General features: G+C 57.6%; 10 protein-coding genes across 10 annotated transcripts; 4 read left to right on the top strand and 6 right to left on the bottom strand.

Moving 5' to 3' along the window:
• Positions 1–68: 68 nt before the first annotated feature.
• Positions 69–1,633, top strand: TRAVEDRAFT_41966 (Clavaminate synthase-like protein; the record flags this gene model as incomplete). Its single annotated transcript, XM_008033973.1, has 9 exons — positions 69–177; positions 244–409; positions 467–488; positions 557–578; positions 646–747; positions 798–855; positions 914–963; positions 1,025–1,212; positions 1,268–1,633. 9 exons carry the CDS (start codon positions 69–71, stop codon positions 1,631–1,633), a joined length of 1,083 nt encoding a protein of 360 aa, XP_008032164.1.
• A 206-nt stretch (positions 1,634–1,839) lies between these two features.
• TRAVEDRAFT_109213 (uncharacterized protein) lies at positions 1,840–7,199 on the bottom strand (the record flags this gene model as incomplete). Its single annotated transcript, XM_008034779.1, has 19 exons — positions 1,840–2,097; positions 2,149–2,339; positions 2,392–2,769; positions 2,824–3,016; positions 3,070–3,093; positions 3,146–3,182; positions 3,233–3,393; positions 3,452–3,559; positions 3,619–4,122; positions 4,181–4,287; positions 4,342–5,350; positions 5,410–5,607; positions 5,662–5,775; positions 5,825–5,892; positions 5,951–5,980; positions 6,039–6,449; positions 6,508–6,643; positions 6,702–6,886; positions 6,944–7,199. 19 exons carry the CDS (start codon positions 7,197–7,199, stop codon positions 1,840–1,842), a joined length of 4,368 nt encoding a protein of 1,455 aa, XP_008032970.1.
• A 321-nt stretch (positions 7,200–7,520) lies between these two features.
• Positions 7,521–11,300, top strand: TRAVEDRAFT_68341 (uncharacterized protein; the record flags this gene model as incomplete). The annotated part of the gene is made up of 12 exons (XM_008034778.1): positions 7,521–7,601; positions 7,681–7,714; positions 7,783–7,827; positions 7,887–7,912; positions 7,970–8,317; positions 8,369–8,620; positions 9,314–9,453; positions 9,516–9,717; positions 9,771–9,986; positions 10,050–10,199; positions 10,287–10,888; positions 10,951–11,300. The coding sequence occupies exons 1-12, from the start codon at positions 7,561–7,563 to the stop codon at positions 11,298–11,300; spliced, it is 2,406 nt and encodes an 801-aa protein (XP_008032969.1). The 5' UTR covers positions 7,521–7,560.
• Positions 11,301–12,391: 1,091 nt separating this feature from the next.
• Positions 12,392–14,485, bottom strand: TRAVEDRAFT_68340 (glycoside hydrolase/deacetylase). The gene is made up of 4 exons (XM_008034777.1): positions 14,014–14,485; positions 13,312–13,950; positions 12,986–13,255; positions 12,392–12,922 (listed from the first exon to the last, which is right to left on the bottom strand). Exons 1-4 carry the CDS (start codon positions 14,387–14,389, stop codon positions 12,750–12,752), a joined length of 1,458 nt encoding a protein of 485 aa, XP_008032968.1. The 5' UTR covers positions 14,390–14,485; the 3' UTR covers positions 12,392–12,749.
• A 118-nt stretch (positions 14,486–14,603) lies between these two features.
• On the bottom strand, positions 14,604–15,947 carry TRAVEDRAFT_158962 (uncharacterized protein). Its single transcript, XM_008034776.1, has 5 exons — positions 15,783–15,947; positions 15,468–15,679; positions 15,211–15,363; positions 15,007–15,144; positions 14,604–14,947 (listed from the first exon to the last, which is right to left on the bottom strand). Exons 1-5 carry the CDS (start codon positions 15,922–15,924, stop codon positions 14,774–14,776), a joined length of 819 nt encoding a protein of 272 aa, XP_008032967.1. The 5' UTR covers positions 15,925–15,947; the 3' UTR covers positions 14,604–14,773.
• Positions 15,948–16,152: 205 nt separating this feature from the next.
• TRAVEDRAFT_158959 (uncharacterized protein) lies at positions 16,153–18,962 on the bottom strand. Its single transcript, XM_008034775.1, has 14 exons — positions 18,845–18,962; positions 18,710–18,793; positions 18,385–18,659; positions 18,310–18,335; positions 18,205–18,256; positions 18,116–18,149; positions 17,773–18,059; positions 17,591–17,719; positions 17,413–17,531; positions 17,152–17,363; positions 16,920–17,086; positions 16,769–16,864; positions 16,644–16,710; positions 16,153–16,574 (listed from the first exon to the last, which is right to left on the bottom strand). Exons 2-14 carry the CDS (start codon positions 18,726–18,728, stop codon positions 16,273–16,275), a joined length of 1,785 nt encoding a protein of 594 aa, XP_008032966.1. The 5' UTR covers positions 18,729–18,793; positions 18,845–18,962; the 3' UTR covers positions 16,153–16,272.
• A 227-nt stretch (positions 18,963–19,189) lies between these two features.
• TRAVEDRAFT_158956 (L domain-like protein) lies at positions 19,190–20,164 on the top strand (the record flags this gene model as incomplete). The annotated part of the gene is made up of 4 exons (XM_008034774.1): positions 19,190–19,271; positions 19,324–19,364; positions 19,427–19,762; positions 19,824–20,164. The coding sequence occupies 4 exons, from the start codon at positions 19,190–19,192 to the stop codon at positions 20,109–20,111; spliced, it is 747 nt and encodes a 248-aa protein (XP_008032965.1). The 3' UTR covers positions 20,112–20,164.
• A 28-nt stretch (positions 20,165–20,192) lies between these two features.
• TRAVEDRAFT_25694 (uncharacterized protein) lies at positions 20,193–21,168 on the bottom strand. The gene is made up of 5 exons (XM_008033656.1): positions 20,980–21,168; positions 20,900–20,923; positions 20,594–20,843; positions 20,477–20,537; positions 20,193–20,421 (listed from the first exon to the last, which is right to left on the bottom strand). Exons 1-5 carry the CDS (start codon positions 21,074–21,076, stop codon positions 20,275–20,277), a joined length of 579 nt encoding a protein of 192 aa, XP_008031847.1. The 5' UTR covers positions 21,077–21,168; the 3' UTR covers positions 20,193–20,274.
• A 217-nt stretch (positions 21,169–21,385) lies between these two features.
• TRAVEDRAFT_55452 (COP9 signalosome subunit 6) lies at positions 21,386–23,003 on the bottom strand. The gene is made up of 9 exons (XM_008034195.1): positions 22,924–23,003; positions 22,795–22,871; positions 22,614–22,739; positions 22,466–22,554; positions 22,176–22,413; positions 22,024–22,116; positions 21,862–21,962; positions 21,742–21,810; positions 21,386–21,686 (listed from the first exon to the last, which is right to left on the bottom strand). The coding sequence occupies exons 1-9, from the start codon at positions 22,995–22,997 to the stop codon at positions 21,576–21,578; spliced, it is 978 nt and encodes a 325-aa protein (XP_008032386.1). The 5' UTR covers positions 22,998–23,003; the 3' UTR covers positions 21,386–21,575.
• Positions 23,004–23,307: 304 nt separating this feature from the next.
• On the top strand, positions 23,308–26,161 carry TRAVEDRAFT_41957 (ATP dependent DNA helicase; the record flags this gene model as incomplete). The annotated part of the gene is made up of 12 exons (XM_008033972.1): positions 23,308–23,453; positions 23,507–23,633; positions 23,699–24,268; positions 24,321–24,534; positions 24,589–24,734; positions 24,786–24,869; positions 24,932–25,168; positions 25,229–25,312; positions 25,371–25,495; positions 25,545–25,673; positions 25,735–26,091; positions 26,149–26,161. The coding sequence occupies 12 exons, from the start codon at positions 23,308–23,310 to the stop codon at positions 26,159–26,161; spliced, it is 2,232 nt and encodes a 743-aa protein (XP_008032163.1).
• Positions 26,162–26,212: the final 51 nt, after the last annotated feature.

Here is a 26,212-nt window from a genome sequence, read left to right as displayed (position 1 = left end):
TTTGTCGTAATCTGTCCCTCAGCGCAAACCGTATGTTCTCCATAACGAGGACTATCCTGCGAAGAACGATGGCCACAGTCGCGAGTAATTCGCACATCACGCTTACGGCTGAGGGTGCCGTCTCGGTCTCGTACAACACGCTCGTGTCTTCTCCGCTATCTTTGACCTCTTCCATCGGTAAGTAGCGGAGTCTTGTTCAGTACATTACCAGAACAACAACATTAACATTCACTTCCCCTGTAGAGAAGGCGTTCGGGTCGCACCCGGATAGTCTGGGCATTATCATCGTCCGGGACCTACCAGACACCTATGCCCCAGCCCGGGAAAGGCTCCTCAGGCTCGCCTATCGGTTCGCCACCCTTGATCCCAAGATCAGGGAGCAGTATGCAGACCCAAAGAGCAGATACAGGTGCGTAGCGCATATTCTCATCGTTAGTAGCCGAGACGATGCTCAATCTCCGTGTAGCTTTGGATGGTCGCACGGCAAAGTGCGTCTTCGCCTTACGGAATTCCACGTATTAGACTCGGACCGATGCTGACTCATTTTTGTGAGCAGGAAATCATGAATGGAAAGCCAGGTAACATTCTGCGCATATCTATGTGTACAGGACGATCCTTTGAACTTCTCGCCGTACGGCACTCTAGACACGATGAAAGGCTCATTCTATGCTAACCCGGTGCTTGATGAACCCGACGTCTCGCCGCAATTGCGTGAAGCTCACCCAGAGTACTACGGGAAGAACATATGTGCGCCCTATTCAGATCTACCCAGAAGCGGCTACTCATCTTATATCCAGGGCCTACGGACACTGCGGAGGTCCAGGACTTCGAACACGCTTTCAAAGACCTCGGGCGGTAGGTATCAATTCATTGCACCTCATCTTCCTATACCACCTCAACTCTTAATCACCAGCTTCGTGTTCGGTGTTGGATGCAAACTCGCGGTCGCCTGCCAGCCTTTCGGTACGCTCAGGCCAACCTTTTCACTATGATCCGACTGCTGACGTCCAACGACACCCGGTAGCATCGTGGTATCTCACAGACTCCTCCCTGTCTCTGGCGGACTTGATCGGCAACTCTCAGACGGTGAAGGCCCGTCTCCTGCACTACTTCCCGCCCTCCCCGGAGAACCCTCTCCCCTCAGAGGACGAAGCGGTTGACAGCTGGTGCGGCTTCCACCTCGACCACTCCCTGCTTACCGGGCTGTGTTCGGTGAGTGCATACACGTTATATAATAGGATCTGTACTACAACTCACTCTCGCTCAGGCTCTGTATCTCCGCAAGGACCCGTCGGGAACACCTAGCGTCGTCCAGTCGCCCTCGCCCGCCTCCGGGCTGTACATTCGCACGCGCGGCGGCGCACTGACCAAAGTCTCCATCCCCGCCGACTGCCTCGCATTCCAGACCGGAGAGGCCCTCGAGCTGGCAACGTCCGGCAAGCTGCGCGCGACGCCTCACTGCGTGCGCGTCGGCGCTGCGGCGGACGCAGAGAGCGTCTCGCGCGAGACGTTTGCGCTCTTCATGCAGCCGAACGTAGACCAGCAGCTGTCCGCGACGGAGGACTTCGGGCAGTTCAGCAAGCGCATATTCGACGAGCATTACAAGGAGGACGCCACGGGTGCGGCGCAATGATTACAGGGATGAACATGGCGCAGGGGCAAGGGCGGCAATTTGGTGCTACAGTATGATTACAAGGAGGGAGGCATCTACAGCGAAAGCGGAATGTTGTATCGAAATAGCGACGAGGGCACATATTGAGGGGTGTGCGTGAAACAAGAGAGCGTCATTAGATAGCGCATAAGGATGCTGGGGTGGGTGAGGGTCTAGGATGGAGGCCGTCATAGCTCGTGCGAGTCGTGCGAAGGTTCATCTGAGTCCGATATGACGCTCCAGTCGCTGGCAGGACCGGTGGCTGATCCACTGGGGCTAGGATGTTCGTCAGGTGAGCCCGACGGGTAGTCGCGTATGGTGGCATGTTCGGCATCGAACAGCTCTTCACGGAGGTCGCGATCGTGGTGAGAGGCGCCCTTGATCAAGGATCGGGCATACTCGAGGTCGCGATAGATGGCTTCCATGGCCACAGCGACACCGTTCTCCTAGATTCGTATATGAGCATAACGCCTCGGGGAGTAAACCTGTAGACGTACCGCGCGAATCTGTTCACCAACGGCTTTGGCACGGTCAATCTGTTTCTGGTTGGTGGTGGCATCGCGCAGCGCCTGGGCGAGGACATCGACAGTCAACTTGCGGACGGCCGCACCGACACCAAGCGCTTCAACCCGATCAGCCCAGAAGAACTGGTCGCCGAAGAATGGCTTGATGATTGTCGGGATGCCCGCTGCAAGTCATGTCAGCACGCCGTCTACGGTGCGGAGAAGCTGAAAACCTACCCCGCAAGCTCGCGCCAGTTGTACCGGCACCGCCATGATGGCAAGCAGCATCGATCTGTTTGAACAGCCAGTCGTGCGGGATAGACGAGATGGGGTATATCTGCTTCGGCAGAGGCTCCTCGGGCTCGGTCTGTGCAGGGGCGTTCTTGACCAGCCGGTCCGACCAGCCCTTGGACATGATCGCGTACACGCCGCTCTCGACGATGGCGTCGATGACGCAGCGCGTCATCGTCTTCGGGTCGGGGACGACGATGCTGCCAAAGCCGATATAGACGATCTTCTTCTTCGCCTTGCGCGCTTCCGCCATGAAGTCTAGTAGCGACTGTGGAGGCTCCCATTTCTTGGAGCCCACGTCGGCGTCGTCCAGGAACCAGTAGCCTGTTCGAGCTGTCAGTCTCTAATATTTGGATATGCATCGTGGGAGAGACCGACCTGTGACTCTAATCCACTCTGGCCAGTCTAATGGCTGAGGTACGATGATAGGGCTGAAGTTGTATAGGAAGGGAATCTTGTGAGGGTCCATCTTGTCAAGGCTAGTACCAGGTAGGCCAAGGGTATTCCTGCGCCAGCGGTTGATTTGTCCAGCGGTTCCCCTCCAGAAAACTTGGTCGAACAGCACGTAGGTCTATAACTCGTTTAATCGCTGCTTAGAAGGAGCTGTGAATAGGGTGCGCTCACCATGTAGTTGTAGTTGCCGCCCATCTGAAAGCATTGTGAGCGTGTGGCCACCATCAAAATCGGGAAATATGCAAACCTTGTGCTCAGGTACAGCGAATGCATGAGGATACGCCCTGGATCCTGTTAAGCGATATGTGGGATAAAAAGGAACATGTGGACTGACCTTGTCCGAGTCCAGGTCATGGTGAACGCCCTGAAGTACGGGATCTTCAGCGCCTCCGCAATGTGATAGCCTCCCATTGCACTGGGGCTCTCGATTAGGACGTCTGTGCCCTGGCACGCCTCCCAAGACGTCTTAAGCAGATCGTCAATCCATCCACGGAACTGTTTCGACCTGGTCAGCAAGCGGATAACAAAGATTCGACGAGTAACAAGGACCGACCTTCGCCACGCCCTCCTTCAGGAACGCCACCGTGAACGTGCCATTCTCGACGCAAATCCGCATGAGCTCCGCAGGGTCGCCGCCGACATACCCAAACTCTATACCGTGCTAGCAAATACCAGACGCGGTCAATTTATCGTCGATGCCACATTTGAAGAGAAACTTACCGATTCGACCCACTCCTTGAACTCGCCATGAGTCGCAATCCGCACTCGGTGTCCGTCTGCCATCAGGCCCTTCGCCAGAGCAATATACGGCTGCACATCGCCCCGTGAGCCGATCGTCAGCATCGTGAAATGCAGCGACTTGTCCGGCTTGAACGATAGGAACGTCGACGACTGCGACGTGAACATATGTGCCGGCGCCGCCGACTCCGACAAGCTGCCCTGTGAGTCGCTTCTTTCGAGCGGATCCCGCGAGCCAAACTCCTCGAGGATGAGCGCATCCTGGCGTCCGCTTGACGTGCTCCGTGTGTCGCCAGATGCGATCCGCTGCCGTGTATCGTCTAGCTGGCGTTGGAGGACGTTGACAAAGGCATCGCGCCGCTCTTCATCGGCGAACTCGAAGAAGAGCTCCTCGTGCCCGCGCACGATCACGACGAGTCCATAATGTCCGAAGTGGAAGGATTTCTGCTTCTCGGTGGATAGGATGTCCTTCAGAGGGAGCATCATCTGCGCAGGAAGAAATGAGTAAGCGGACGTGAAAAATCGTAGCAGTGAAATAGCATACCCTGGTGCGTGAAGTCAATGGTCCGGTCGACTTGAAGCAGAAGTAGTTGCTCGACACATAGAGGCGGCCGTGCACAGGCAGCAACCGGTACAAGTACCCAGGGAAGACTGCTCGCGCCCTCAATCAATCCATTCCACCGTCAACAAGCACAAAATACTCACTGCCCAGAAGGTTCTCCTTGTCGTCAAACGCGAACGCCTGGCGGAACTTGTCCACCGTCTCTGCGTCCACGCCATCATGCGGGGTCTCCAGGATGCTGAAGAACCCGAAGTCGCCGCTCGCACTCGCGCTTGTGGTATGGAACCGACTCCGCGACGACCCACGTGAGTGCGACGACACGATCTCCGTGACGCCAGGAAGTGCGTGTGTCGCGGGCAGCGTCATGGCATGCTCGAGGTGCGGCCGCACGCCCGACAACGTCGGTACACCAAACAAGAGGCTGCGCGATGGCACGCGGAGCCAGGACGGCATCGAAGGCATGCCGACGGACCACCCGCTCCCAGATGGCGCATCCTTGGTCGACGATCCGGCGGAGTGAGGATGTGGGTGCACGTCTGAACTCGAGCCGGACATAGAGGGAGGATAGGTGTGATCAGCAGGAGTTGGGGTGGGGACGGGAGTCAGACTCGAGGAGGACGCGCGGAGAAGGTCGGGTCGCCCTGAGGGCTCACCTTCGATGGGGGAGGTCGTCTCAGCCGCCGTTGCAATAGGGACGAAGGAGGAGCCGCTCCGCTTGATGATGTGCGTGAAATCCTCATTGTTTGTATCGCCTGTCGACGGACCAGGCGTGCTCGCAGAGCGTCCCATGGGCAACGTTTCTTGTAGTGGCCGCAGGAGGGATGTCAACTTGAAGCCAGAAGGTGACTTTGGGTGCTGTCCAGCATCGGGAGTGCTCGGCACATGCTCGACAGTTGGTCGGGGACCAGGTGAGCGGGCGGTTGTGGTGTCGACTACTACGGGTGCGTGCTGGAAGGAGGGCATGGTGCGGTACGCCCGTACAGCATCCCGTATCTGTTCCAGTGCCCCTGGCAGGTTGTTGAAGTACGCGAAGAAGTACGAGTCGAGCGCGAGATCTGAGCTCTTGTCCTGCACCTTGATCTCGATCGTTTCACTGAACTCCATCGTGTTTGACCGGTCCACATCTACTACAGCAGGATAGGGGATTGCAATCTAGTGATCAAATGTTGCGGTCATGCGCTTTCTACACGTTAGCAAGTAGTGGGACCGACCTTGATGCTATCACCCATATTGGTGATTTTCAAAATGACTTTGAGGATCGCCTTCACCCACTCATCACGACTGGCAGCAGAATCCGCCGACAACCTTATGGATTTCTCGTTCGTCCGAAGGCGGATATCCTTCTCGTTGACAGCTTCACAGCTGATGGCATACCGAAGGTCTACCACGCCATGCGGGAAGTACGGATCCTACGGTATGTGAGTTTCGTTTTATTTCGCATTGGTCAATCCTTGGTGTCTTACCGAAGCGGACTGATACCACGAAAGCACGTCGTTCTTCAAGATGAACCAGTGCCGGATCCAGCGCTTGGTGCGCTGTGCCCTCTTCAGTAGCGAGCCAGACTTCAAAACTTGATCCTGCAACTCCGTCAGCGGGAATATTGCCATGATAGTTGAATTTACAAACCTCTCTTGATGGCAGATGCGCGAAGAAGCAGATATATGCGTCAGTCAGATACATATAGCCTTGCAGCACTGTCCAGCAAATCAGCTTCCGTCCGTGCATTACCCAGCTTTACGCGAAACAACTTACGGACTGAGCGCAGAAGCCAACATGGCATCTCTTTGAAGAGGGTGAGCACGCGTTGTCAAACATGTAGATCTGCGCCACAGACACTGACCTGCTACCACTTCATTGATATTGTCGAGTTCGAAGACATCGCGCAGCTTCTCCGCCAGCTGTGTACGTCTGTTCTGACGCACTGTGGCCATGTTAGCAGATCGGCCCGCAGCTCGTTCTCTGGAGCCCAGCTCCTGGATCTCCATGATGGACGCGTCCAAGCCAAGTATCGGCTCTGGAGACGTGCGGCCAGTATGGCTGAGGCCCATAACGTGATCAGGCGCGGTGGGTTCAAAGTCGCCTTCCTCGTCTGACATGGGGTGGTCTCCGGATGGTGCACTGTCTTCCGTATCCGACAGCGTGGGTAATGTATGGCCTCTAGCCGAGGGGTGCGTAGAGCTCGAGGGCTCCCCTCGCCTGAAACGCGCCAGAGGGCGGTAGATGGCATGAATTGATGAAGTCAAGCGGTTGACTAAATGCGCGGCCGTTAGCGTCGCACCCAGCGCAGAGCCATCCGCTTCGAGACGCACCAGGTCTGTCATCCTCGTCGCTCTCCGCCTCCGCAGGGGTCGCATTGTGGTTCAGGAACTCGTCATCGTTATCCTGGTCCTCGGCCCACGGCACGGCCTGCAACGCCTGGATAAACGTCTGCGTCCCCGCATGCATCTAACGTAGATTGTCAATTCGGTCGGATAACACATGTCGATCGGGCTGAATTACGCACCGATCGGAACCCGCGCCATATCGCGTTCTCGGGCTGACTCGGGCCTAATGAGGGCGAGCTCGGGGTGATGAAAGGCGACTCCTCCTCTCCGCCCGTGGCGGGCTTCCGCCTCCTAGAGGACAGGCGCGAGGGAGACTTGGGACGGGAGGCAAGCACTTGAGACTGCGAAGTCGTCGCATGATCTCCTACATCACATCGCCGTTAGCGTGACACTCGTGCAGACTACATTGAAGTGTGCGGACCGTCATGGGTGTGCTTCTCCTTGCCCTTCCTCGTAAGACTGAACATGCGCATAGGGCCTGGCTGGGGCAAGGCCGGCTGGCTCTGCGAGAGTAGAGGTGTGTCCCTAGTCTTGTCTAGAGTGCGCTGCGCCAATCCGCCTATCGATGGGAGGGTTGGTGTCTGAGCGGAATCAGGCTCGGATGCAGGTGAAGCCGATGTACTCGGGAGGCTTCCTGGGATCGTGGGCGGAGAGCCCGGAGGCGTGTTGTGCGCCATGGTATATATGTGAGCGAGTCGCTTAAAAGATGAAAAAGCGTTGGTGTCGAGACAAACAGCGAGCTCGGACCGAGGCTAGGTGTGGGGCATGGCCTGTCGGGGAGAGGTGCTGCGAGAGGGACGCGCGAGCTCAGCGCGACACACGCACATTACAGGCCATCAACAGACGCCCGTACGCGACCGTGGGAGCGCCGCATTGGGCAGTTAGGCGCCAGGAACCAGGTGACCTCGGCGCGAACTTCAAGTTCGTGTCGGTCGCGTCAGGTCTCCTCGAGGCTTTCGCGTTCGTCCGTCGAGCTCTCCGCAGTCCGCCCGGATACCCCCCCTCCTCCCTCTTCCTCTTCGACCCCCTCGAGATATCATGCGCGGCGAACTATGCATCGGCAGCGCCTCCGTCCTTGCGTACGTCCCATTCTGATCCGCGTACAGTGACGTACGGGCGTGCGCTGACGCGCTGTGTCCATTTTGCGCATCACACAAGCCTCATCTCCCTCATCCTCCTCATCTTCATGCATGTGCGTCACAGACCGGTCTTCTAGATAACTGTTATCTTCCGCTAACAGATTACCGGCTGGCTTCTCAGGTCGGGCAAATCAACACCTCGACCGTCCCGCGAGGCATTTCCATGGTGAATCCAGACCGCACAGACACAGCGCGGGCAGTGGGTTGACGCAATGAGCTGCGCAGGTCAATGTCAACACCTCCGGATATGCGTGCGTTCTTTCGTCAACGCAACCCGAAGTATGACTGCCGTGCTAATTCCGCTGCAGGGCAGGCCTCGAGGCCGCGCTTGGTGACCCCATTGCCGGGCTGTACGCGACCAACGCATCTACGCCCCTTCAAGTGAACCTAGGCATCCGCGAGAACTACAAGTTCGGCCTCTACTCGTACTGCGGCTATGTGAACGGCTCCGGTATCTGTTCTAACACCTCCGCGGCCACGCGGTGGGAGCCATTCTCGGTCATAGTCGCGGACATGCGCTCGAACTACTCGGGCGTAACGACCGCGCTCATCACCGAGGGCACGTTCATCGACTCGGACTACCTGGGCGAGTTCACGAAGGGGGCCTACTACCTCATTATCATCGGCTCAGTCTGTGCAGCAATGGCACTCCTCACGTTAGTCGCGCGTCCGAAGTACGGTTCACTCGATTGACTGTAATTTTGCAGCGGCTTGCTCAAGCACACAGTGCTCTTCTTCCTATCTACTTTGTTCGCGGTGTTGGGGTCTCTCACACTGCTCATCGGCGCGACTATCTGGACGGTGGTCATCAAAAAGGCCGAGTCCATAAACAGTTTCGTCGTCGGACCTTCGGCGGCGCCCGTTCCGTTGGGCATAACAGTCTCGACTGGAGACGCCATATTCCTTCTGTGGGCTGCCTGGGCATGCCTCCTGGTGTCTACACTGCCTTACATGATCAGGTGTGTCTGTACCCACGAGTGGCTGTGGTAGCTTGCCTGACCTGTTCCGTCCTTTCAGCTGCTGCACTTACCGCGGATAGACGCCGCCTGGATGCCCTTGCTGGGCCATTGCTATGTATCATTTATTCGTAACGCACCACCACGCTCGCAGCGGGGCTACCACGTCGCATCCACGGACGCTTTTACGACCCAGTGATGTAATGCACGCTATGTATATGAAGATTTTGAGAAGTGCTAGACGCAGCGCTATTTGCAGACGTGAGTGCACCGAAGTGGCATTGCAATCCCACCCGACGCGCCGTGAAGCCGAAGCAAACAAATGCGAGTACAGTCGAGCTGCAGCGCAGTAACTCGCCCCTCTTCTGCACTGCTTGACCGTGAGCCAAGGTGAGATCGGTTATGCAGAGAAATACAAGATGCGGAGGAGAGCCGGGTGTGGGCGCCTGAGACCGCCGACGGGGAGGATTGGCCGGGGTCGCGATCGCGGAGGGGTCCTCGGCGAGATCGGCGAGCCCACGCCTCCATCGCAATAAAGCCGCCTACGCCAGCCCCCGCCAAGCACCTTCCCCTTCCCCTCCCTCCTTCCCTTTAGCTTTCCCTTTCTCCTCGCCCCCGCCGTTCTCGTTTACGAATACCAACTACTGTCCTTGCCGCCTCTACCTCCGAGGTCCTAATGCACGCAGCCATCGCAAGGCTCGCCGGCGTCGCCGCCGCCGCTCTCACTCTCGCCGCAGGTGTCGGCGCGCTCCCGAAGGTGTCTAGGCAGGGGAGGTACCTCTACTCAGACGATGGGACTCGGTTCTTTATCAAAGGTATCGCCTACCAGGAGCAAGGTGCGCACCCGTCTGTTGCTCAGCCACCGGACGCTTGTTCATAAGGCATAACCGCCGCATAGGTGCCGTCGTCGCGGATCCTAACAGTCCATTCTCCGAGCCGTCGACCTTTATCGACCCCCTCACGGACAGTGCTGCATGCGCCCGCGACCTTCCCTTCCTCCAGCAGCTCGGCGTGAATGCTGTCCGTATTTACAGCGTAAACTCGTCCCTCAACCATGATGATTGTATGAACGCCTTCAGCCAGGCCGGCATCTACACTATGTATGTTGTAGAAGCATGTAAAGAGGTACCCGGTATTGACCCTGATTCCATAGCATCGATCTTGCCCTCCCCACGAACGGCTCCATCGACCGCAACAGCCCGTCGTGGACCGTGAACTTGCTCGACCAGTACATTGGCACCATTGACGCCTTCAGCAAGTACGACAACGTCCTCGCGTACAACGTTGGTAACGAGGTCATCACCGCCCCCGCTGGCACTGGCGCCGCGGCCTTCATCAAGGCCGCTGCCCGTGATGTCAGGTCATACCTGTCCGTAACCTTCAAACTTTCCCATCACGCCGCATGTTAACCGTAGGCATCTGTGACCCGCAGCAATTCCATCTCCTCGTCAGCGCTGGTTGGATACGCCGCCCAGGACGGTGACGACTCGTGGGTCGTCCCGCTCGCGAACTACCTGGGGTGCGACAACTCGAACAGCAACTCCGGCTCGACTGCTATCGATATTTTCGGTTTGAACAACTAGTACGTCCGCGCGCAGCACTCACACGAACCATCTCTGACGTATGGGTTCCCGTATTCGTCTCTCCTCACTCACGCCGCCTACTACAGTGAGTTCTGTGGCGACGCCACTGCCTCCGCATACAACGGCAAGAACGGCGACTTCGCAGGGTACGAGCTCCCGGCGTACTTCAGCGAGTTCGGATGTGTGAGCCAGCCGCCGCGCCTTTGGACGGAGGTCCCGATCATCTTCAGCTCGCCCATGTCCGACATCTGGTCGGGTGCTGTCGCGTTCAGCTACTTCCCCGCGGTGGCCTCCGACGGTTCGTTCGGTATGGTCACGGTTGACGGCAGCACTGTCACCACGAGCGACGACTTTGACCGCCTCAAGGCACAGTACAGCAACTTGACGTTCCCGACCACGCCCAGCAAGACCGATGCCGGCACGAGCGAGTTCCCCGCGTGCCCCTCGCAAAACTCCACGTGGCTCGCGTCGAACACGCTGCCGCCGACCCCGAACGACGCGGCGTGCAACTGCCTCGAGAACATCGTCAGCTGCCAGTTCACGCCCAAGACGAGCAACACCAGCGCCATCGTCGGCTCGCTCCTCGACCTCGGCTGCTCTCTTCTCGGACAGCAGGGCGGCAACTGTGACGACATCTCCGCTAACGGTACCCTCGGCACTTACGGCCGTGTCGCGTTCTGCGACCCCGGTACGTATCCCACGAAATATTGAATTTCTGTAGTTTATTCTTACCAATTTTTACACCTGCAGAGACCAAGCTCTCGTTCGTCATGAGCGAGTTCTACGAAATCACCGACCGCGCCGCGACCTCATGCGACTTTGGCGGGAACGCGACCGTGAACGCGAACGCACCCTCAAACGTGAACGGCGCGAACGCCGCCGCGACGTCCTGCCTCGCTAACCCCTCTGCGACCTTCACCCCCAGCGCGCCGAGCGGCTCCTCCGGCTCCGGCAGCAGCGGGTCCAGCGGCAGCTCCGGCTCTGGCACGAGCGGCAGCAATGGCGCCGCGGCGATCTTCGGTGCGAGCCCGAGCGCGTTCGTCGGCCTCGGCGTCGCGTTCGTGTTCAGCGTACTCGGCTCGGCGCTCACTCTTGCATGAGCGATCGCCGTGCCAGCGTGTCACCCTGCGGGGGTGCCGCGCGCGGAGTGGGGTTGGTGGCGGATCGGCGCGGATGCAGCAGTGCACTGCGGCCGCCTGCGAAGCAAGCTTGGCACGCAGGAGAAGCAGCAGAGAAGACATGAGATGGGGACCGGCCGGACACGATTCGTGCGTGCGCGCCACCACTTGTAATGTAGCTCGCTGGCTCTCTCCCCGAAATGACGGTACTTCCGTGTATCCCCCCCGTTCCCTTTCCATCCGTCGGACTGCGTCAGGATACTCCATACCCTAGTACTACCTACCCACTTACTCCTTTGCATTTTCATCTCTCTATCCCCCGGGTTGCATTCCATACGTCGTCATATGACAAAATACGGTACGGTATAGTATCCGCTCCGTTACACTTGCGTATGTTGGTATACGTACTATCCGAGATGGCTGGGCTGCACGCCGTGCACGCCACGCCGACTGCTCCCGCACGGACTAGCTATCTGTTGCCACACATGCCTGAGCCTCGGGTCCGGACCCAATGCGGCGCTGGCCTGCATGCCTCTCGACCTCGTCCAGCTGGTCTCCAGCGTGCGATGTCGTGGTAACCTGATCGCCCACGCGGATGTGCGCAACAACGTCGGAGGCTCGGGCGGCCTCGCCCTTCCGCTGCATTCAGGCGTGTCTTTGTTGAGCCGTTCATGGTACATGGTCCACTTCTAGCGCGCCCCGAGTCGCTGACAGACGTCGGAGCGCTAGCCGTATCTCGTATGTTTTTACGCCCCTGGGCCTGGGCAGATGGAGATGTCAAGCTGATGCGCTGGCCAGCCTCGACGCTCGAGTCATCTTTAAGTGAATGTTGGACGGTGGGCCCGCCCAAAGTGCCTTCCAGGGCCAACCGAGACGTACGGATTTAGTACGGCATCGCTAGCACAGCCTAGGACGATGTGTCCCTCGCTGCAGGAACGCGGAAGGCACATGGATGAGCCTGCCGACGATCAAATCGCGATGACCTCCTCGATCTCATCGAACTGCTGTACGGTGTACCTGCTTGTACCTGCCGGTCTTGCAATACACGTTACTTTGTATCGCGCCAGTACTGAGGGCATAGTCGCATTTGAGCGATTATTAGGATGACAAGAAACTTGCACAACGAGTGACAGTGGTAGGAGGCAGCGAACAACACCGGACCAGCGAGGTATAAAGGAGTTGTCATAGTCCAGTGACAAACAGCGAGATAAAGTACGGTGGTGTTCGAGCAGTGCAGAGCGAAGAGTAGGCGTGAAATATTGGATGCATGGTCGTGTGGTAGGGATGAGTCCGACAGGTGGTCTTTGGTGAGACAGCTGCGTGGAGTGACCTCGTCGATATGGGCGAAGGCCTAATGCGTAGGTCGCAGTAAGAGTTTATAGTGCTCGCCATATTGTAAGTAGCACATAGTCCCAAGAAACCCCGATGCTCCTAGAGGAAGAGCGCGATGGCACCCGAGACGACCGCGAGAGCGATAGCAGCCATCGAGCCCGGGCTGGCAACGCCCATGGCACTGTTGCTACCGGAAGCGGCACCGGACGAGTTGCTGCCACCAGTCGCCTCTGCGCTGCTGCCGGTGGCAGAGCCTGTCGCATTGGCAGAACCTGTCGTAGATGCTGTATGAGCGCCACCTGCGGATGCGTTCGACATGGCTGTGGCAGACGTACCGATGGGGTTGGTCGTGTTGTCATTGGTCTCAATGTATGCGTCGCTCAAAGGCTTGTTGAGGCACTGAACCATGGGCTTGATGTCGAACGGCGGCTGGTGCGCGAGCGCATCGGGCAAGATGTAACCGGTGGCGATATCTACCGTCTGTTGGAACAGATCGTGCTCCAAGACGATGAAACCGTGGTCAATAACAGTCGCGTTGCCGATGATGCTTTGCCAGTTGTTCAGCACCTGCTCAGACGTGATGGTGCCGCCGTTGATATCGAAGTCTAACAACAAACGCTTGAGTACACTCAGACGGAAAACGAAGTAATACTGTGCGCACCTCCGGTATCGAAGGTAGCCGTGGGGCTGATACGGGTCCAGATAGAGGTTTGGAGGCCCATAGCTTTGGCAATCGCACGGACACGATTATCGACATCACCGTACGGGGGGCGCCAGTAGGTGGGAGTAACACCAAGAACGTCCTTGATGATCTTCTTCGACCAACCGAGCTCGGCAATGATCTGTTCGTTCGTGAGGGTAGTCATGGGGTGGTGACTCCAGGTGTGGACGGCAATCTGGTGCTGCGCCATGTACTCGTTCTGGAGGAGAGCGGGGTACGAGATCGCACGGGAGCCAACGACGAAGAACGTAGCCTTCAGGTTGACGGAGTCGAGGTAGTGGAGGAGGTCACCGGTGTACAAAGCGGGACCGTCGTCGTAGGTAAGACCCCAAGTCATCTTGTCTGGGCACTCTTCAATGTCGTCATCGGCCTTGCAACCACCGCAGGTCCACCAGCAACGGGTGGAGTCGGCAGCAGCCGCAGCGTTCGACGCGCAGCTGCCATCTGCAGTGGTGGGAGCGAAGTTGGGGATATCAACGCCCGAAGCCGCGACCTCCTTGATCCACTGCTGGACCTCAGGCGAGTCCGTGGGGGGAACTACGTCGAGAGTCGGGTAGTTCGAAGGGACGAGCTTGGAGACTGTGGTGGAGATAATACAGTTAGTGCCGCTGATCGACAGCCGTTGATAACTGAGACGCTTACTGTCCGGCAAAGCGGGGGCGCTGGGCAGGAAGGTCGGCGTCGTTCCTCCCGCGAAGGTGGTGGTAGCGGCAACAGTGGCCTGCGAGGGTGCGTTCGCGATGATTTCCGTAAGCGGGATTGCGCTCGGGTTGGTGGAAGCCAAGGTGAAGGTGAGCGTCGAGGCACCCGCGGGTCCCGAGGCAGCAACAGCAGTAGCTGTGCTAGCCGATGCAGCGGGGGCACTTCCAGTGGAAGAGGCGGCAGCCGCGCTGGTTGATGCGGAGGACCCAGAGGCGGCGTTGGCGGCCGGGGCTTGGCGTGCGTGATGTGCGTCCCGGATGCCGTGGGCGGAGACCAGGGCCGGGATGGCGAGGGCGGAGACGGCGGCGAACCTCATGGCGGGCAGTAAAGAGCGGAGGGGGGTGTCGTGGGGACAGGGGAGAACGCCGTCGAGGAGTCGGACACTCGGCGGGAGGGGTTAAGTACTTGGCGGAGGGAACGGGCAGATGGCAGCGAAAAGAACACGGAGGAGGTTATAGGCGTGGGCCGTCAACACGCACAAACACACGCGCCACCCAGGCCGTGACGGCAGCACTCCACGAGAATAGCGTCCAATGCACACCGCGGTATATTTAGGCTCCCGATCACTCGACATCCATGATGCATTCTGCTTTTTCGCGACAACGCGCCCAGTGCGCGCCCCGACACTGCATGCGCTCATACACCCCGTATGAAATCCGTCTCGGCAATCCCGCGCCGCCCTTCTCCATCTCCATCCAGCCTACGCCTGCTTCTGCTTTTTCGGGCGCGGCTTCTCCAGGTCGATCTCGTCCTCGTTGTCGTCGTCCTCGCTGTCGTCGTCCTCCTCGTCGCTGTCCACGTCGTCGCCCCCAGCGTGCCCGAGGAAGTACTCGATCGCCTCAGGGAACACGTCGTTGGCGATCGTGACCCCAATCTGTGCCGCCGCCGCGTATCAGCACCGGCATTTCAAAAGGCTATTCGAGGCCGACTCACATCGAAAGGGTCCTGCGCAACCTCGAAGAAGTTGAAGAAGCTTCCGCCCTCGGACGGCAGGTCGTCGTCCTCGTCCGTCACGCGCGGGTGCAGCTTCGTCAGGTTCTTCGCCTCGTCCTTCCAGTCGATCTTTGTCGCCTGCATTCTCTCGTCAGTGTCTCCTATGTCTGCCGACGTCGGCCGCCTCGCATACTAAACACGTACCTGGGGCTGGACATCGCGTTCCCAAGAGAACTCTACCATCGTCTCCGTGATGCCATCGGCGTCCGGCTTGTCATCACCCTCAACGGGCGGCGCGAGGTACTTGTACTCCTTCTTCAGGACCGTGTTCGAGAAGTACGGGTTCTCCTTGAAGTGCTACCAACCCACACAACATCCCCGTCAGCTTTTGCCACTCTCGAACACGCTCGGCGCCACTCGGTGCGTCCCCCAGCGTTCCCACAATACAAAGCAGTACTCACGAACTCGAGCGTGAAGCAGCGCGACTCGACCGGGTCCCGGACGATCCACAGGTCCTCGAGGTAGCTGAGCGCGGCCTGGTCCGAGTTGTGCTGCACGTGCAGCGCGAGCATGCCGTGGTTCATCAGCGCGACCGGCCAGAACTTCGCGATCGCCTTCACCACCGCGCGCCGCTTCTCGTACACGGGCACCATCTTCTCCTGCGCGCGGCGCTCTGTGATCGCGTACCCAGTCAGCGTCTGCGGCTATACGCGAGCGAGGGGCAGGGGGGAGGGAGGGGCGTGCGGGGGACCCGAACATTAATGAGGGGCACGTACCGAGCGCGAGCTCGACGCGGGCGACGTCCTTCTGGATGGCCTGCAGCTTGACGGCATCCTCGTCGGTGAGCTCGACGTCCCCGAGGGGGTTCTTCTCGGCCTCGGCGCCGGGGGACGCGCGTTTTACACCTTTGCTGCTCATGGCGGTATGTGGTAGTTGGGTGATGGGTAAATTTCGTCGCCTTCGCGAGCGCGTTCTCCACACACGCACAGATTGCGGGCGGAGTTGTCACGCTCGTCGTTCAGACTCCGCTGTGGCTGAGCCCACATACAGGCGCCCGGCATCCCGCGCCGGCCCTTGTCCTTTATTGAGCTGGTTCTACGCAGGTGAGTGGGCGAGTCCGACGGGGTGCGCTGCGACGGGAGGACGGTCGTAAACATGTCATGCATTACCATAAATACATAGAGTACCGAGTCGTATGCATCACGAGCAGCAGTCGAAGGCGCAGCCGCGGAGTCCCTATCAACAAGCAAGACGTCAAGAATGCGTTCAGTCGACCCGCTTGGTGCCCATCTCGATCTCCTCGAGCCGCTTGCTCTTCACCCGCCGGTGCTGCTCAGCGATAGCCTTCGCCCGCTCGGTCGCGCCCTCCTTGAGCTTCTCCACCGCCGGTAGCCCGAGCCCCGTGCCCTTGCGTGCTGAGCGGAAGCCGGGGCCGTCGTAGTAGATGATGTCGGTGAGAGGCTGGAGACGCGGCCAGTTCACGTAGTCAATGCCGTGCACGAAGATGAACGCGAGCGAGACGATGGCGACGGTGAACCAGAGCAGGAAGTAGTAGAAGAGCGAGTAGTCTGTAAGGGGCGAGGACGATCGGACGGTCAGTCGACGCCGAAACTTATTCCGAGCGAAGGAGCACGTACCGGACGTGCGCGGCAGGGTCAGGCCGGCACAGATCATAAATAGCGAGAAGAACAGGATGTAGGGGGGCTTGAGCGGATAGCGTGCGGTCAGCAAGAGACCACAGGTTCGGTTATGCAGTACTCACCGCGCGGATGATGAGCGGCCTGCTGTCGATAACCAGCGTGGCGGGGTTCCACCCCCTGCGAGGGAACCACGCGCCGGTCATCAGGTCAAATGCATCCTATGACGAACGGATGTGAGCCTGCCAGAACATGACGGATGAACTGTGTCCGCACCTGTCGAGCGCCGTCGAGGAAGTTATTTTTGAGATACCGCATCACGGAATTGTAGCCATCCTCGAACAAGCCCTTTCGGGTCCGCTTCCCGGTACGTGTGAAGTCGGTCTTCAGTGCCCCTGTGCCGCTGTAGGCTAATGAGATGAAGTTGGCGTGATCCGTCCACACTGAATAGGCGGGGACAGTTGTTAGCCTTCCTTCTGTGAAGCACAACGGCACTGTCGGCACGTACTCTCGCGGAAGTCTCTGATGAGATCGTCATAATTATCCACGGAATCGTTCGGCTGGATGACCCCGAGTGCCCTCAGTTGCCTGTTCAACGTATATTTGGCGATGGCAGCCTGTGCGACATTCGTTCGGTCCAAGTTGTCCATGCAGTTGGTCCGCACAACGCCGGTCTGTAGTCTCAACGGCTCAGGCTTGTTGGATTCAAGGTGGAAGTACCTATATTTGGCTTGAGTCACGCCCCGAACGCAATAGCCGTGGTACTTACCCGTACTGCTCAAGTTCGTCTTCGAGCTTCGAGAGGAGGACGCTGATCCGGTCCCACCGCATGTTCTTGCACTCGTTGTGGAAGTCGAAGTACTCGTACCGGCTCTTCGACGACCCCGCCTGAATAGTTCGTCAGTTCGACGAAGTCAAGTATGCCCAAATTTTTCATGAGCACCAACCTGCTCGAAGTATTTCTCGAAGGCCTCTTTCACAGGTTGTTCGTGACCCTTGTGATTCACCAAGTTCACCAACGTATGCCGGCCGTAGAGGGTTTCGTTCTCTTGCAGATGCGCCCGCATTGCGTCAACCTACATTTCATCTCATCAGCACCGCACTTCGTTCAAGCATCACCGTGACACACCGTGTCCTGCAGCTCCATGATTTGGACGTCGGGCTTGTACCGCAGAGTGTTAATCTCCGCCCAATAAACAGGGATACTGCCACGAATCTGCACGAAGCTGAGCTGTGTGCCGGAGTCATCACCACCGACTAGGCATATCTGCTCCGTCTCGTTGAAGTTTGCGACGTGGCCTTCAGAGTCGATTCCGCGCCGGAAGTACCGCGTGCCCGCCCGGTAGCGAGACCGCCGGCTGATCAGGCAGAGGCGAAGTGGGTGGATACCAACGCTGACGGGACGAATATCAAATGCTGTGTTACCGCAGCCGTTAGAAGACCCAGCGGCGAAGTGGGAACAAGATGCGTACTGCCGTATATGACCGGGAGGATGTATGCGCTCAGCTGGGAAGTGATACGGTCACAGGCACATCTAGTGGTACACTGGTACAATACTCACATTCTGGTCGGCGGTGGTGGATGTGATGTCTATGAATCTACTGTGCAGGAACCTGCGCAGCATCTTGTTAGTATCGAACATTGGACAGTCCAGGATTGTGTTTACTTGTTCCAGAAGAATCTATCATCTGCCTGTCCCCATCGTCAGCACTGAAGCAACAGAGGCGAGACTCGAGCTCACAATCTCCCAAAGTGCCTTGTCCCCGTCCTGCTGGATAGTGGTCCACTGCGCCTGCAATCTCCGGGTAATGTCCCACGCGTAGCTGAAGTAGAAGCTACCGCCCTGCAAATGCGAGCGCACGAGTGCCAAGAGGTGGGTTTCGACAGCATTGGGCGGTGTATGCACGGACACGTCGGGGTTCAGCGGGAGGATGTCGTACTCGGTAGCCCGGTAGATGTTCTGCCGCATAATGTGTCCCCGAAGCTCCCGCCCGGTAATGACAATGATGTAGTCCGCTATGCATATGGTCAGCGCCGGTAGCGGGAACGGGAGAAGCGGCGCGTACACATTGCAAGCGATATCATCCCATATATGCCGTATATGGTCTTCGGGGAGCGTTCAGACGTGACAGGAAGTGGTGTATTGGGAGCTGAACGGGCACTATTAGTCGAATATACAAAGCAAACAGTACATGACGCACCATTGAGCACGATATCCCCTGAGTTGCGGTAGATAGTGAGAGAGCGAGCTCCCACCGGCTCGGCGGGAACGAACGTGTACGTCTCGTTCCCATCGCTGTAGCTGTATACTCGAGCGTGAGCTTACGAGAGACCTCTAGTCGGACGATGGAATGCATACAGGGTCAGTCTCTGGTGCAGCGACTTCATGGTGGTGGACGGAGGCAAGAGGGGTGATGATGCACGCCAACGCGCGAGGGCGCAGGCAAGGCAGCGCGCGCCGCGTCGTGATTTCGCGCCACACGCGCCGGGCTGCCCTCTTGCGACGATTGGCTCGCCCCCTGCTTCGCGCCCGACCACGACTGACCATGGTCAAGCTCACGCCCGAGCTCATCGAGACTGTGTCCTCGCAGCTCAACCCCGTCAAGGAGCGGCAGCTCGATCTCAGAGGTGCGCCGTTTTTCGGTGCGCAGACGTACGCTCGTGTTGAACATGCATGCAGGCTACACCATTCCTGCGATCGAAAATCTTGGTATCACCAAGGTGCGTTCTGAATCCCCTCTGGCTACTTTTGAGGCATCGCGTTGATGTGGGGGACGTGTTAGGACCAAAATGACTGCATAGACTTCACCGACAACTCCATCACCGTGCTCGGGAACATCCCCCTCCTCCGCCGCCTCCGCACAGTCCTGCTCGCGAATAACCGAATATCCTCCATCTCCGCCTCTCTCCATCTCTCTGTCCCCAACCTCACTACCCTTGTACTCACGAACAACAACATCGCTGAGCTCGGCGACCTGGAGCCGCTGAAGGATGTGAAGTCCCTCCAATACCTCTCCCTGCTCGGCAACCCTGTTCGCGAGAAGAAGTATTACCGGGAATGGCTCGCGTGGCGCATCCCCAACCTGAGAGTACTGGACTTCCAACGGATCCGGGAAAAGGTGCGTCTAGCTCACGCTATCCACCAGGATGCGTCACTGACCAGTCGTCTCCTTCCTGAAGGAGCGGCAAGCCGGGCGATCACTCTTCCTGACGGCAGACAACCTGCCAACCCACCTCGCGACAACGATCTCGCAAACGGTCTCTACACACTCGTCAAAACCGCCCGTTACGACGGACGAGCCGAAGCCTTTGGTGCAGCCCGGGAAGGCAGGCAGGCTTATGTCCAAGGAGGAGGCGGACAAGGTACGCGAGGCGATCGCGCGCGCGACGTCCGTGGAGGAGATCCGAAGGCTGGAGCGGCAGCTCAGGGAGGGCTTCCTCCCAGGCATGGATTCTGTCGGTGCATGACCGCGACCCTGTACGATGAATGTAATACTGGTATCGATTCCACTCTTGTTCCCTGCTTTCGATTGTCACGCTCAAGCTTATGACGATGCGATACAATCCTGTATCCAATTCGACGAGACAGTGGAAAGCATGGTACGTATACAGGCATGACAGCGTAAGTAAATCAAAGGATGCTCTTGATGCCCGCGCCGTTGTTTCCGATCCAGAGACCGTGGAACAGCAAGCTGAGGAACGCGGTCATGTTCGCGAGGGAGCTGACACCGTGCAGCTTGGCGAAGGTCTTGTTCAGGGCCTTCATGTCGGCGGAGACCTGCATATACACCATTAACACACGTAAAGGCCTGTATCGCACTTCGCACACATACCCCAGGTTCGTTGTAGCCCTTGCCCTCCTGCTTCTCGAGCCGGTGGCGCTGGAACATCGTCCTAGACGCGAACCCTTGTTAGCTTGTAGATTCCGCCCTCATCCCTTCATCACTCACTTGCTCGTCAAAGGCCCGATCACGAAATGGTTCGACGCCTGGGCGAACACGACCGCCGCGAGCGCGTACGCCTGTGCAACATCGGCATTGGTTGGCTTGAGGTACTCCGTGAGTACAGTGGGGTGGCTGTATGTCCAGAGACCAAGCAGCCCAGAGGAGAGCGCGATGCTGATGACGAAGTATACGGGGAACGTGCGGTGCTGCAGCGTCCCGAACTGCTGGCGGGGCAGCGTCTTGAAGGCGATCACGCCTGCGGGTGTTGTGAGCAGGAGCATCGGCACGCGACCGCACAGATAGAGAGCGTACCTCCTACGAAGGTGACCCAGAGGGCTGCAAAGAGGTATCATTCGTATACATCCTACCCAAGAATAGCATGGCAGACTTACTCATGCCAAACAACCACGCATATCCAACCTGATAGAGACCTTGCGTGTTGAAGAGCGCCGCAAACGAGGACCACGAAAGCGTTGAGACCTGCGACATGATCGAGCGAAGCAAAGTCGTATGTACACCAAGACCAGTGTTGGGTGAGTGTTGGGAGGTGCGCGTGTGTCCCCGAGGGTTTATATGGTGGCGAAGAGCTGGGACACGCAAACAGAATGTGTCCTAGAGTCGAGCCTGGGAAGGCGCAACGATCCAGACACCGGGGGCCGAGGTTGGCCTACCCGAGACGCGATGCGCCCGCGCGATCGAAATCACGCTCACGTGTGTGTGCTTTCCGACGACCTCGCGGGCAACGTATCGGCTTGTAAGGTCACTCCAGATGACAGGCAACACCGGGCTCTCAGAGCGGTGATTCAAAGATGCTCAGGCATGCGCGACAATGATTGCTAGCTTGGTACAGAGAACATGATACAAGGGACGATCGCAGAGGATGGCGCTGGACTCTTGTCGACGATTGGTTATACATACACTAGTGCAAGCATCATTGCACTGGCAGCGTTCTCAGGCTGCTGCACCGGAGAACGGCGGCGGAGATGGATTAATGGAAGCGATCGAAGTCTGTGGGTCGTCCCATCATGCCTCTTCGCCGGACACCCATACTCGGGCGATCGTCTCGAGAGGACGTTAGGACGACGTGCTTGTCGACCAGCTATCAGGTTACAGTCAGTAAGATACGTTCGTCCACGGAACAAAGGTTCACTGACATCGTTCAAGAGATTGGCCGACTTGGTCAGTGTTGCGAGGTACGCCGTAAGTTGTACATCCTCGTATTCCTGGGGACAATCAGGGTCGTTTCTCAGCAGCAGATATATGATGGAGCTTACTGTGTCGAATTCTTCTCTGAATTCCGTACTCTCACTTGCAGGGAGAGAGGCGATCAGTGCCGAGAGAGCACGGAGGGTCGCATGGTCTTTTGTAGCAGCACCTATACGCGACAATGGCATGTGAGCTTAACGATACACATGAGGCTGCTGAGATGTAATGACCTGCCACTACGTCCGCGACGTATTTGACGAGGAGCAGTATCCGGTCATGGAGCATCTTGACGGCCGCGCGTTGTGTTTGCAGATGTGATTCCACTGCGGCCATATGAGCACCTTCAGGGATGATACAGTGTGGAGAGAGTATAGAGACTTACAGCTAGTTCCTCCGGACCCTCCCTTCGCGGTCCAGTCGACGGCGATGCGCTCCGCCTCACCCGTTTCTACATTGTACGGGGCTTCGATGAATACGGAACGCGACTTGCGGTCCCGGATCTCTAGCGTTGGTTCATAAGCTTTCAGCGGCAACGACTGGCCTGATGAGTCCGCGGACGCAGCAAAAACAGTTGAGGGTTGGAGTATAAGGAGAAGTGGCGTCGAGCTGTATGGGGTGAACTAAGACAGATCGGAGTCAGACGGCATCCTACTGAGCGATATAGATACACACCTGTTCGTGTAGAGCAATGTGGCGAGCAGTAGGTCGTTCCGCGACTGTATACCACCCTATGAATTCGAGTGAAGGGAATACTTGTTTGTCTGAGGATATCATACGGTATTTAGCAATGCGTAGGGCAGCAGCGATATTCTGGACGTACATTGATCCTTGCGCGTAATCAGGAAGTCCTGATCTACTACCGCGCCGTCTTCAGCCATAGCAAGCTCGAAAGTGTTGACGATCTCGACATCTCGGCCTGTCTGTGTTCCTAGTAGCGCTCCGAGAACTGATACAACAGAGATCAGCCGTTGAGAGTGGCCAATCATTTTACCTGCACGCACCAAATGGCACTCTTGTTCGTGTCTGGAGCCGTAGACGAGTGAGATGCTCGGAAATGTTGAGGATAGGTAGCGGGTGGCTGGGGTATACGCGTCAGTGGCAGCAGTAGTTAAGCGGTGTACCAGACGAACAGCGCGATTGAGAGACCCGAGGTCGTAGTGGAGGGCAGAACGACTGGGAGTTCGTCGGTGTCCATGGACGCCATTGTGCGAGATGAGTGGTGGAGGTGAGGGAGGGACTTGGAGGAGTTGCCGCCGCGTTCCTGGGGTGTCGATTACCGCGGTACACTGTGGCGGGACAAAGCTAGGCACGGAGGATTTCCTCCTGACCGGTTTGAACGGGTGGACTGATCGGGCGCGCTCTACCAGCTGGGCCAAGCTGCACATGTGGGCGCCTGACGCGAACGGACCTGCCCTAAGGCCAATTTGTGGCTCGCGACGCGTCCAGTTGCTCCGTGAGCCTGCCCGTGTCTCATCCTTGCCCTCGTCTCTCTTCCACCCGCCCTCGTCGTCGACATGTCTGGCTTCGACTCTGACCGCGTCTACTCCGTCGCTGTCCACGATGTGGCCGAGCCCACCGCCCCTGAACTTCCCTCTCAGACCGAAAAGCTTCTACTCGACTTCCTGCTCCAATACCGTGTCGGTGGTGATTTCATTTACCGGTACGTCTCTCTGCGACGCGTCGCATGATGCGTCATGCTGAGGATGGATTCAGAGACAAGCTGCGGGCAAACCTCTTGCTAAAGCAGCACCAAGTGGAGGTCGATCTACGACATGTCGGTCTGTACAACGATGAGCTCGCGCACGTTATACAGGAACGCCCGGCGGATATTCTGCCCTTGGTAAGCCTACATAGCTGCAGCCCTTTCTTGGTTTATGTTCCCCTGACGCGTCTCGTATTCTCTAGTTCGAGTCCGCCGCATCAAAGGCCGCACGAACAATCCTGTTCCCTCTCGCAAGCAACTCCGACGCAGCCCATGAGTCGATACCCTTCGTCCAAGTGCTCGTCAGGTCTGGACTGAATCTTCAGCAATTCCGTGAGCTCACTGCCGATACCATGAACAAACTTGTTCGCATTCCCGGCATCGTCATATCTGCTTCTGTCCTCTCTTCCCGCGCGACAAAACTGCATCTACAATGCCGTGCCTGCCGATCGACCAAGATCATATTCCCCCCAAGTGGACTCGGTGGCTTGGGTGGTGGCTCGGACAGAGGCCTCCCTCGGGTCTGTGATGCGCCTGAGCTTGAGAACCAGAAGAAGGATTGCCCTCTCGACCCGTACCTGATTATTCACTCGAAGTCCGCTTTCACCGATCACCAGACTCTCAAGCTGCAGGAGGCCCCGGATATGGTACCCGTCGGAGAACTACCCCGGCATATGCTCCTCTCCGCGGACAGGTATCTTACGGGCCAAGTCGTTCCGGGTTCCAGAGTCATTGCAACTGGTGTATACTCAACTTTCCAGTCAGCAAAGAACGTGCGTGACTGGTGTCAATTATCCTGCATTATTTGCTGATGCGTAGTTGTAGCGCACGAAAGGGGCTGCTGCCTTGCGTGATCCGTACCTCCGCGTTGTTCACCTAGAGGTATCGTCGCCTGCAGCTGGTGGCGGCGGAGGTGCGAACCCCTTTGGTGCACAATTCACTCCAGAAGAGGAGGAAGAGTTCGGCGAGATGGCTCGCAGCGAGGGCTTCTATGAACGGTTCGCGAAGAGTGTCGCTCCCAGTATCTTCGGCAGTCTAGGTCAGCCGTTACCCATACTCGTTCTGATGTGGAAACTTCATGATCGCTGTGCAGATATCAAAAAGGCCATTACATGCCTTCTCATGGGAGGTTCAAAGAAGATCCTACCAGATGGCATGCGGCTTCGAGGCGATATCAATGTACTCTTGTTGGGTGACCCCGGTACTGCTAAGAGTCAGCTTTTGAAGTTCGTTGAGAAGGTCTGTTCATCATGCGTGACCACATATGTATTCAAGTTGATGTTTGGTTAGGTCGCACCCATTGCCGTGTATACTTCTGGCAAGGGCTCTAGTGCAGCCGGTTTGACGGCCTCTGTTCAGCGCGACAGCGTCTCCGTAAGTCTTCCTCCTCCTGAGCGAGGCAAACCACACTCAAATTTCGTGTTCTCTTCCCATAGCGCGAGTTCTATCTTGAGGGCGGTGCCATGGTGCTTGCAGACACCGGCGTAGTATGCATCGACGAGTTTGACAAGATGCGAGACGAGGATCGTGTCGCTATCCACGAAGCCATGGAGCAGCAGACTATTTCCATTGCAAAGGCCGGCATCACGACCGTACTGAACTCGCGCACGAGCGTGTTGGCCGCCGCCAACCCCGTTTGGGGTCGGTATGACGAGGGACGGAGTCCCGGAGAGGTGCGTGCCTCATAGTTGTGCGCACCGCTAGACCTGGGAAACTGACACAAACATCTCCAGAACATCGACTTCCAAACCACTATCTTGTCACGTTTCGACATGATCTTCATCGTCAAGGATGAACACAACGAGCAGCGTGACCGGGTATATATCTTCACAACTTCGCGTTCCATGAGACCTTGGCTGACCTTTCGTTTCTCAGATGATCGCCAAGCATGTTATGAACATTCACATGAACCGCCCCAACCAGAACGCAGATGAGCATGGAGAGGCAGTTGGAGAGATTGACATTGACAAGATGAAGCGATTCATTGCTTACTGCAAAGCGTCAGTCGATTTCCAACCTTCTACCATCCAAACTAACTGCGTCGTGCAGAAAATGCGCTCCCCGTCTATCCGCTGAAGCACAAGAGATGCTGAGCAGTCACTTCGTCTCGCTGCGCAAGCAGGTGCAGCAAGTCGAGCAAGACAACGACGAGCGGAGCTCGATCCCCATCACCATTCGGTACGTCGCACGCGCATACATCTGGCCTATTGTATCTCGCTAACACGTTCCGTCGCCTCAGTCAACTCGAGGCGATCATCCGTATTTCCGAGTCACTCGCGAAGCTCTCCCTCTCGCCCGTTGTGCAGAACCACCACGTCGAGGAGGCGATCCGGCTCTTCAAGTTCTCGACTATGGACGCCGTCTCTGCGGGCTCTGCTGACGGGCTGTCGCGCGGCGCGGTGAACGAGGAGATGACAAAGATCGAGAAGGAAATCCGCCGTCGACTGCCTATCGGTTGGAGCACGAGCTACCAGAGTCTCGTCCGCGAATTCGTGACGCAGCAAGGGTACTCGAGCCACGCGCTCGAGCGCACGCTCTTTGTGCTCGAGAAGCGCGAGATTATCCGGTTCTCGGGGCAGAAGAAGGTCGTTCATCGGTGAGTCTCGTTGTGCCAAAGTACTATGAAGGCTTGCGCTGACGGATCAACTTGTAGCGTTGGTGTATAGGTCATTGTTCCAGTCGCTCATGTTTGTTATCCTGGTTATCGGATCGCTTTC

This window comes from Trametes versicolor, assembly GCF_000271585.1.
Source record: "Trametes versicolor FP-101664 SS1 unplaced genomic scaffold TRAVEscaffold_1, whole genome shotgun sequence".
NCBI classification, from domain to species: domain Eukaryota; kingdom Fungi; phylum Basidiomycota; class Agaricomycetes; order Polyporales; family Polyporaceae; genus Trametes; species Trametes versicolor.
This window is presented reverse-complemented; position numbering and strand designations above follow the sequence as displayed.